General features: G+C 34.7%; 1 protein-coding gene and 1 long non-coding RNA gene across 2 annotated transcripts; both read right to left on the bottom strand.

Annotated features, from left to right (window-relative positions):
* Window positions 1-3,574: 3,574 nt before the first annotated feature.
* Window positions 3,575-5,736, bottom strand: LOC145805685 (uncharacterized). Its single transcript, XM_082900862.1, has 9 exons — window positions 5,709-5,736; window positions 5,523-5,569; window positions 5,177-5,317; window positions 4,976-5,041; window positions 4,702-4,816; window positions 4,191-4,597; window positions 3,990-4,109; window positions 3,792-3,833; window positions 3,575-3,673 (listed from the first exon to the last, which is right to left on the bottom strand). Exons 1-9 carry the CDS (start codon window positions 5,734-5,736, stop codon window positions 3,575-3,577), a joined length of 1,065 nt encoding a protein of 354 aa, XP_082756988.1.
* A 236-nt stretch (window positions 5,737-5,972) lies between these two features.
* LOC114323562 (uncharacterized) lies at window positions 5,973-7,020 on the bottom strand. The gene is made up of 3 exons (XR_014348385.1): window positions 6,684-7,020; window positions 6,492-6,581; window positions 5,973-6,407 (listed from the first exon to the last, which is right to left on the bottom strand). It is a non-coding gene; the product is annotated as an uncharacterized LOC114323562 (long non-coding RNA).
* Window positions 7,021-10,762: the final 3,742 nt, after the last annotated feature.

Raw genomic sequence — 10,762 nt, 5'->3', positions numbered from 1 at the left:
GTCACACATTCTTATGTGGCGGTGTGTGATACCAAAAGTGTGTCCAACATTACTTTGCCTCCTTTGTGTGCCAATGATTTGTAGGGATAAAATTCTGTTTTTTTCTTAGGGGCCCCATTGGGAACAGAAATTATCAATTTTGTCCAGATTATGTCGGTATAAATTTTTGCAGATGTCCATGACAATTTTTTTGACAATTGTAGAAAGATTTGTTGGGAATTTGGTCAATAAAATCACATGAATATAAAATTCACTTGTACATAATTATATTAACCCACTGCTGGAAAACAGATTTTTAGTGGCGTTTAAAAAACGCCGCTATAAGTGTCAAAAACGCCGCAAATTCTTTTTGCGACGCTTAGCACCAAACGTCGAGGACGCGGCCGTCGCTATAGCTTTGTGGCGTTTTAAAAACATCGTGATATTAGTATAAGCGGCGTTCAAATGTCCTAAATAACAGTATTATGACGTCACTGTGATATTTAGCGACGTTTTTAAAACGCCATCATATCTTTTTAAAACAAATGACCATTAGATTTAGGGTTTAAGTGGCGTTTTAAAAAACGCCGTGATATCCTTTTTCATATTTTTTTTTTTTGTAAATTATGCTAATTTTAAACCCATCAAAAAGTATTCAGAGATTCTGAGACAATTTTCAAACTACTCTATAAAAGAAAAACATTATTATAAATGCCTATAATATGGTAATTTTAAAGAACTCAATTGTACAGAAGCTAGTGTAGAAAGAAATCATTGGAGTTCCTACTAATACATCCAAATGCACAATTCATGTAGTCAAGTAGTCTAAGAGAATACAACAATGAAAGCTTTCCATAAAGAGCAATATGCCTTCTGAAGCGATGCTCATCACGTGCAACCATTCCACGCATGCCAGCCTGAATAGAAACAGCAGAGGAGCACAATTCTTTATAAGCTTTCCTAGCAAGATGCATACGAAAATCTCTCTGAATTCTCAGACAAGAAGCTTCTCTCCTAATGTTCTCGTAAAGTTCCTGAGCAAGCTATCCTGTAATCAGCACAAGGAAAAAATCATTGAGTTATATACTTTCAAGACCTCAGCAATGAGCTAATTAAAGAAGATCAGCTGAAAAGACACATCTAACACAATTATGCAGAAGGGGGCTGGGTGAATGGGGGGTCCCAAGTACCTATATATCACATATACACTATCTAGGTGAAGTTCTCATGCGAAGAAGATGGAGTGATACATATATATGAAGTTCTAGTGACTCTGTATAATAATTCTATTATATGAAATAAAGGTTTGCATTAGTATGGGCAATTGTAACTGTTAGATTCAATCACAAATCTGAAACTGCCAATTTAAGCATATCCATATGGGCATGCACAACTTCTAGTAGATATATATATATATATATATATATATGTAGTAATAAAAGGGGTATTTGTAATAATGAAGGGTGTAGAAGAGGTAGTGAAGGCCTTGGTCACTGGGTGTATATGTAGTAATGAAGTGGGTACTGTAGAGGAGAGAGGGAAATATAGAAGAAAATGGGAGGATAGAGAAAATTTTTACTGTAATGATGGTGGCATGAAGGTAGGGTTAGATATGCGCAGATTTCCAAACCAAAAGGGGCTTGTGTATTTTCAAATCACCAAACCACAAGGGAGTAAAGTGCAATTAACCCAATAGCTAATTGCCTATTGAAGTTGGGAAACAAGGCTTTGATCAAATGGAACTTATTGGCTGCCATTGTGATGTACACACCATTGAATTTGTCAAAGTCACCAAACCACATAATGATTACTGAAATAAAATTGAGCATTGGGCTTATTTTGTCGAATGTGCCAAGCCACTTTGGGCATTGAGCATGCCAAAGTCACATGGGATTGGACTTTTGGGCAAGGGCACATAAGGCCTTTGGGATTTGTCTAAGGGTACTGCCTCGATTAACCATAGCTTTAGCCTCCGTTTGGAAAGTGGGTTGACTTTTTGGCTTTTTTAGCTTTTTTGGCTATTTTAGTCTGGGCTAAAAAGCTTGGTTTGGGAAGGGCTTTCTAGCTTTTTTGATTTTTTTTTGTGAGAGAAGAGTGTAATGATTATGGGTTGGATGTGATGTTTTGTTTTTTGTGACTAAAATAGCCTATTTTGTCTTTTGTGGCTAAAATAACCAAAAAAGCCCGGAAAAGCCCTTCCCGAACGGACCCTAAGTAAGCCTTTAAAGACTGATTGGGTCACATGCTCATAATTTGAATGCCCAAATAAGCTGATCAGTGAGTGGGTTGGGCATCATGGATCAAATTCAGAGTTATATGTTGAACGTCAAATATCAATGGGTCAGGTACTTCAAATAATGAACTGAATGTCGAATGTTAATTGGGCTTGTATCTCAATACCAGTTTTGGCCCATTAACTCTTTAATAACCCAATATACCCCTTAAGACCCAATTACCACATAGGTAAGTATTTTATCAAGAGCAAACCATTTCCAAATGTTGTGTGACCTTATAATAATTAGCCACATGTTGTGATATCATTTGATGCGTCTTCTTGTTCCAAATGTGACACCAACACAAGTTTTTTTGGTATGAATTTCTATCAAACTACAAGACTATGAGGCATCAACACTACAAAACAAGTGTCATAGGAGTGACGGACACAAGGACATGATGAAGACATGTATGGAACACGCCACGTGCCGTGTCCCTTTATTTAATTAATTTATTTTCAAGGGACAACGGAGACATGTGAACTAGTTTTCTTCCTTCTTTCCTTCAGATGTTAAGTGTTTATTACTTTTTGAACTACAAAAGGTGACCAATTTGTTCATCAAAATAAGCATCTGTTTTGATCAATTAAGTTGGTGAGGCAACAAAATCCATGAAAGCAAGAAATCACATTGGAAGACATTCATAGGTCATTCTTGGTTAAAGTCTATATACCTTAAAATACAGCCCATGTTTGTTGACACTGTTTGGGTCACCATAACAAATGGCCAGTAATTTTCCCACTTCGAACTCTCCAGAAGGAACCTTAGAGCCATCATCAACATCATCATCACTGTCCAAGCTGTTTTGTTCAGAATTGGAATCTTCTGATTGATGGGAACCCAACAATTGAAATTCTTTACAAAGCTTTTCCCACTCCTTAAGCAAAGATAGGAAATCTTCTGCTACTTCATTTCTCACCTATAATCATTTTGGACTTGTCCTTGATAAATATATATATATATATATATATATAAATTACTAATAAAAAAAAGTAAAGGAAAGGGAACAAATATACTACCTCAGTTTCAGGATGGTTCAACTTTAGACTTTTGCATGCATTAGAATTTATATCCACAGCCCACCTCTAATAAACAAATACAAATAAAACATATATAAGCCTTTGCATGGAAGAGTGCATAGAAGAACAAGTTTTACAAAAATCACATTTACAATCACTTCATGACTTACAGTAACCAGTTTCAAACCAGATACGGATGCTCCAAGGCAGAGACCAGTTGACATGGCTCCACATCCAGAGTATAAATCTAGTAAAGTCATCCGATACTCTTGACATCTAGAAACTTGGGAAGACTTTGCAGCGTCAGTTGTCTCCTAGTGCACTATTTGAACTAGCTTCACTTATTGAGGATGCATCACTATCCATCTTTAAGTTTTCTGGATTTGCTGAAGCAGACAACATCTATTAGAAGAATTCATTTTAAAAAATGATTGTAGTCCTTGGGTAAACATACTAACCTGTAGCTGTATCTAGAGTTGTAAACGAAAAGTGTGGCAATGAATATGCCATATCATAATACAAGTCTGAAGACAAAAGTATTCTCTTTTTCAGCCAAGTCAGCCTGTTTCACAGAGAAAACATTTCAGAAACTTGGAAAGCAATAAACAGGAACAGAGTTTTAGAAACACACACACACACAAACAGAGACAAAAATAATCATAAGAATAAAAACAAACAGACAAAGATATCAGTAGCCAGAAGTAAGTGATGGTCATACTTTTGCCGCAAGTTGCACAATTTTCACTTTTGACACAATGGAATTCAATGGATTGTCATCTCTTATGTCTGAGTAAAACACTCGTCTTTTATCAATGAGGTCAGATTGGTTCTTAATTACCTGGAAACAACCAAATACATAAATAGAATAATGCACATGTATAACATCCATTTCATAATTACATCACTATTACCTGGTAACTTGGTCTTTACTATGGGTAATATACATCACTATTTTATTCCATGGGTTGGGTAACAAGCTTCTTATTGTCTTGAAGCACCCCTTTTTCACTTCTTTTTTTTTTTTAATCTCATCCATCCATTGTATCTTCTTTTCTCTAATGAAAATTCCATGGATCCTTATCTTTTGGAGAAGAGATGAAGGAGGTAAGTAATTGAAAAAGCAGAACCCTTTTGAGTAAGCCAAAAATGGAATTTTCATTAGAAGTTCCATCCACCAAAATTCTAGTGTCAAGATTACTTCATGAAGCCCTAAAATTTCTATTAGTTCATAGGTAAAAAGTATACAAAGCATGGCCATTAATTTGAAAGGCAAGAATAAACTCACCGCTGCAGAAGAAATGCTTCCACTAGAAGTTTGAACTGTAACTGGCATATCATGATTATTATCAGCATAGAGAAAACCTCAAAGAATGTATCATTTTTTCAGGAGAAAAATTGTAACAAATTTAAAACAATAAAATAATTCAAACCTGAGATTGAACCAACTGAACCAGCTCCAGAACCCCCAATCATTTCTGAAAGCTTCTTTTTTCTAACGTCATCCAGTTTCTCCAACGATTTTTCTAAAGGCCTCATGCCAACCACCTAGAATAGAAAGAAAAATGAAGAAACAATAATTAGTGCAACAGAAGTAACTAGCAAATCTTGTTCTATTTCTTTCACAAGTTTGGGGAAAAAAATAAGAATCAAGTTTTACTAGGAAGACATGATATAGTTGAGTAGCAATATGATTGAAAGGAATACCTTAGCCACTGCTGCCAAAGCAGAAAAGGCTGCATCCCTCACTTCTGGAGTCCCATCATTGAGGCACTAAAAGAATTTGATTTAACATAAAATTTAAACAATATCAGCATTATATATGTACACACACACACACACACACACACACAATAATAATAATAAGTATACGAATTCCAAATGAAAAATGTACACACACACACACACCTGGGACTCCTCTAAACTGCCTGAGCCCAGCACAAAATTGAGCCCAGCACAAAACGAAACAGCCTGCACATCTGCTGTGGAAATAGGGACACCCTGCTGAACCAAGTATATATTGTGTTCTTGATTCTGTGTGTGTTTGTTCTATTATTAATGCTTTAGTAAAACCACGGTTTTGCACAAGCCACTTACTACATTATGTCTAATATGGCAGTTGAAAACAGTGCATGCATGCATAACATTTCCTCTATCGTATATATCATATCTGTCCAATTATGATATTTATGTTCTTTCCTTCGAAACACCAAAAGAAATCTTTGTCATATCTTCAATATAATTGTGTGTTCACAGTAAATTTCCCTAAGATATCCCATGTAAGAATGATTTTGAATCTCCCTACATGCAAACCACAAGCACAGAACGGAATCAGAGAATTGCAACCTCCTGCATGTCCGTTCTGATAAAGAACTTTGGTTTGTACTGGGGTAAAGCATTCAGAAAAGAGAAAAACAGTCGATATATTTCAAACACATACCAAATGTAACTCCAACTGCCATTTGCATGGTTCCTACAATGCAACCATAAGTAATCATACTCATACATATAGTTCAAACATTAGCATGAAGAATCCCATCCCACAATGATGGTTTCAACCAATTCCAATTCACAGGCAATTGTAACCATAAGAGTAATTAATTAAATACTAGCATATATGAAACATTGGAACCATAAAAAAAATAAACAAATAGCATGACAGAGCCAGCAAATTAAATCAAATAATGAAAAACCCAAATCCACAGTAATAAATTAAATCTAAATCAAGCTCCGTCAATCAGAACAATAAGGTTTTTGCCATAGCCAATTTTTCTTGACCCGGATTGAAATTGCAAGGAAGAGAACAAGATCAAACTGAACCCCTCTTTATAAGATGCAATCTGAGAATGAGAACACAAATCAAACCATACATACATACATACATACATATATATATATATATATATATATATATAAACAGATACGAAATGACAGAAAAGAGGGATTTGAAGATGGAGTTTTGAATCACAAATCCAAGAACTCAAATGTTATACATGCAGTAAAATTCGAAAGACATTGAGCGAGCGAGCGAGAGAGAGAGAGAGAGTACCGATTAAAGTTCAGAACCAAAGTAGACTATTCGCGGCCATTGGGGCTTGAAATGCGAGTAATCGAGGGGTCAGAGTTCAGATCTGAGCTTCTGGAAGACGAGAAGAGAGAGTTTTAGAGAGAGAAAGTGTAGGTATATATATATATAGAGAGAGAGAGAGACGGTGGAGCTCACCTTAGTGAAATGAAAATCGCAGGTGCAGATGGTGGTGGCGATAGAGCTTCGAAATCGAAATCGCTCTGAAATCACTGAATCTCTGAGTCTCTGCAAACAAGGATCAAGTAAGAATGCCTTCAAACATTGATTTCATAGATCTCTCTATTGATTTCATAGATCTAGAGAGAGAGAGACGGTGGAGCTCGCTACCTCGAAATTTGGAAAAATGGAGCTTAGTAGATCTAAATCGAGAGAGAGAGAGAGCAGATGGTGGGGCGATGGAGCTTCGAAATCGCTCTGAAGCTTCGAAATCGCGGGTGTAGATGGAGCTTCATCGAGCTTCGAGAGGGTTGAGAGAGAGAGAGTTGTAACATTCAGAGTTTCTCTCGCACAGAATCAAAATAAGGGTTTCAAAATGAGCACGGAAGAAGCGCGTGTACCCACCGCATTTGGAGGCGGTTTTAAACGCCTTCAATTATAAAACGGTGCCGTTTTGATTAAAAAATATGTGGCGGTTATAAAACGTGGTTAAAAATTAAAAAAGGTGGCGTTTAAAAAAACGCCATTAAATCTCATTTTTCTTGTAGTGACCGTAAAATCATGAATTATGAAATAACAAAAACAATAACTAATAATAAAATAAGGAAAGAAATAGCGGGTGAGATCGATGAGAGGCATGACAAGTCGTCATTTTAAAGCCGTAGTCAATCCCTTCGTGCAAGTTCTTGCGGAGGTGGCAAGTCTTTTTTTATTTTTTATTTTTTTTGAGAGCAACGGAATAACATGCATTTGTTTTGGCGTAATGCATTTTAAAAATATATATATACGGCAAGTCTTTCTCGAGTTGCCTAAAAAGTCACAGATAATTAAAATAAAATTAAAATTTTGTAATGTAGAGAATTTATAGATGTTTTGGGAAAGCTTTTTAGCTTTATTAGAAAGTGATTTGGGAAGTTGGCAAAAAGCTGACTTTTGGTTTTTTGATTTAATATTTGTTTATAGTGTCAAATCAAATTAAAATAACCAAAATACCCTTACTCAACATAAGAAATTTATTTTTTTACTTTTTTGTCATAGGCCCCAATTTATAATTTCAACACTTGCGTTTTTCTCTCTTCCCAAATGAAATTTTGTTGCGTTTTTGGCTGCCAGCTTTTTTTCCCTTAGATAAAAAACGCGACTTTTTACAAAATTTCCCAAAACAGCACATAGAATTTTACAAGTTTTTTCATGAAGAGACACTAAAATTCAATTTAAACAAAAGAATGTATTTTATTTAATTTTAAAATTAGAAACTTAAATTTCAACAAGATTTTGACATTTGTAGAAAACTTGCGCTCCATTTGTTTTGGCGTAATGCATTTAAAAAAAATATATTCATATTTAGGTCTCGTTTGAGAAGCGACCTATTTAGCCAAAAAGTTAAAAAGTTATTAAAAAAGTCAAAAAACCAACAACCGATGCCAAAAAGTCAAAGATTATCTTTTCTCTCTATTTTTTACATATCTTTTCGCAAAAAGTTAAAAAATCATCCAAAACATACTAATTTTTTTTAGCTCATATTTTAGCCAAATAATCAAAAAATTACTAAATTAGTCTGTTCCCAAACGAGGCCTTAATAGCATTCTTGAAATTAGTGGTGGTTGCGGCAGTGATCCCGCTGATGATCGGCTAGTGATCACGGTGATTTTGACTAGGGGTGGGCGTGGGTCGGTTGCGGCCACGGAACCTCTAATCCGCCATCCGTCTGCCAGACTGGCAGATTGGATAAAATCAATCCGCATCCGTTCGCCAATCCGGCTGATGTGGATTGAGCGGATTGGTGGATGGATGCAAATTGGTTTGGCGGTTTAAAATTTTATAAATTTTCAACATAATTCAACTTGTGCACTTCCTCAAAAAAAAAAAAAAAGAAAGTATTACAGTCAATGAATTAAAAAAAATATTACAGTCACTGTATACCTCATCCAAAGCATGAAAGTTTGAAATTTTAGAATATCACAATCACTGCATGCCTCATCCACATACTACAATCACAGCATGCCTCATCCACATAAAGTATTACAATTTGTGATTTTTAAAATATAAAAACAATTCAAACCACCAAAACGATGAACAGCGCAGTAGTAGAGATTGTATGTCTCTGTATTGTTACATCTATATTTGTTTTTGAAAACAAAAACCAACCAGTACATATCATATTTTTTATTTATTATTTTTAGAGATAGATTTAAAAATCAAAAAATATAGATAAATAATACGTTTATTTTTTTCAATTCAAAAAAGATATTTAAGTTGAAAACTTTTTTTCAACAGAATATTTTAACTCTTTTTTAATTGAAAACACAAACAGAATGTTTAAACAAACTGAAAATATAAAGTCCTATAAATTATTAGAGGTGCTCACGGTTTGGCGGTTTGGTTGCGGCCAAAGGAATCTCAAATCCGCCATCCGTCCACCAGATTGGCGGATTGGAGAAAATCAATCTGGAACCGTCCGCTCGTCATCACGCATCCGTACAAAATGCAGCGGATCGGTTCGGTTCGGTCGGTTTTGACGGATCGATATATCTGCTGCTCACCCCTAATTTTGACATTTGCAAAAAATTTACACACTATTTATTTTGGCATAATTCATTTTTAAAAATATGTATATATATTTTATTCATTCATATTTAATAGAATTCTTGAAATTAGTGATAGTTATGGCAGTAATCACGGTAATGATCAGCTAGTGAAAGTGATGATGGTAGTGGTAAGCAATAAAAAATACATAAAAACATTACAAGACCTTTTAAATATATTCAATAAATTTATGCTTCCCTATATTATTTATACAAAAGTCCCCGTTTAAAAATAGGCTTTTTTTTTTCTTTTTTTTTTGGTGTGATTATTTTAACTTAACTAAAATAGTTGTGTTTCGCTTTTTTCTTGTAGTTGATTTGATAGTTGTCAAAAAAATATATATATATATATATATATATTATGATTTGAATGTGATATTTTATCTTTTTTATTATTTTAATCAATTTTGTCTTTATTAAAATATTTTAACTCAAACCACACTTTCCAAACACCTCCAGAATCAAAATTATGTTTCATATTTAAGGCCAATTTTTAAATCAATAATTTATCTCAAGAACTTGTGTAACACCAATAATTTTTTGGCTTTTAACAATTGATAATAGAAACGGCAGTGATTCGTAGCTCGAATCTTGTGGCTCGAGAGTGGCTCGATTTTTGTTTTCAGTAGGAGAAGGAGGAGGGAGGAGGGAGGAGGAGGGAGGGAAGGGGGCCATAAATATGGCTGGAGGAGGAGTCGGGGCCAGAGGCGGGGCTGCGCGGGGCTGCGACGATCGGAGCTTCTGTGACGGGCGAAGGCGGCGGAGGCGACGAGCTCCTCGCGATGAGGACGGTGGGCAGAGGCGGCGGAGGCTCCCTCTCTCCTCTTCCCCTCTGTTCTTCTTCTGGTTTCAACGAAGAAGAAAAGGAAGAAAAAAAAATCGAATTGCAAAACGACGTCGTTTTGCAATTTGAGCCGATTTCGAGCCACGATTTTCGAGCTACCAGTCTTTATCCTAATATAAATAAGAAAAATGAAGTTATACTCACAATGATAAAACTCGTATCCAAGCATTGTTTTTAATAATGGAGTATCTCATCCACCAAGCCTACTCGTTAATCTTCACGCTGGCATTTAAACACCAACATTTAGAATCCAGTGGCAAAAATTAAAGAAAAATTGTGGGACATTTTTTTATTAAAAATAAAAAATAAAAAAAATTGTAACGAGCTTCTAATTTAACAACACCTAAAATGTAAAAATATAAATTGAGCAAAAAAAACTAAAAAAAAAATATTCGCTTCCAGCTAAAAAAAATACATTTAAAAAAAAAGTGTTACATTTAAAAAAAATGTTTTTAATATTTTTTTAAAAAAATTAAAAAGATCTAAAAAGTTTTAAAAAATATATACAAAAAGGGAGTTTTTATATATAAGTCCTGTTATGGAAACCTATTTATTGTGAAATCCTGTGGAATTTTTTATTGTCTAATAAGTCCTATTTAGATAGGAATATGTTCTATAAGATCCTATAATGTGTAAATCAGAGTTAGTATAGGACTATTATACCCCTAGTTTGTTCCCATTTTGAATGTTATATGTGTTCACATTCCTAGTTTGTTCCCATTTTGGGAAGGTGAATTGCCACTGCGACAGTTGTGCAATTGTGGCCTATTAGAATATCCCTTTGATCGCTGGATTTCTTGCATTTCAAAACTTCGGCTTAA

Source organism: Camellia sinensis, chromosome 13 (genome assembly GCF_055761805.1).
Source record: "Camellia sinensis isolate YWXY chromosome 13, ASM5576180v1, whole genome shotgun sequence".
In the NCBI taxonomy this organism is placed as follows: Eukaryota; Viridiplantae; Streptophyta; class Magnoliopsida; order Ericales; family Theaceae; genus Camellia; species Camellia sinensis.
Note: the sequence above shows the minus strand (reverse complement) of the source record. Positions and strands in the feature narration are given on the sequence as shown.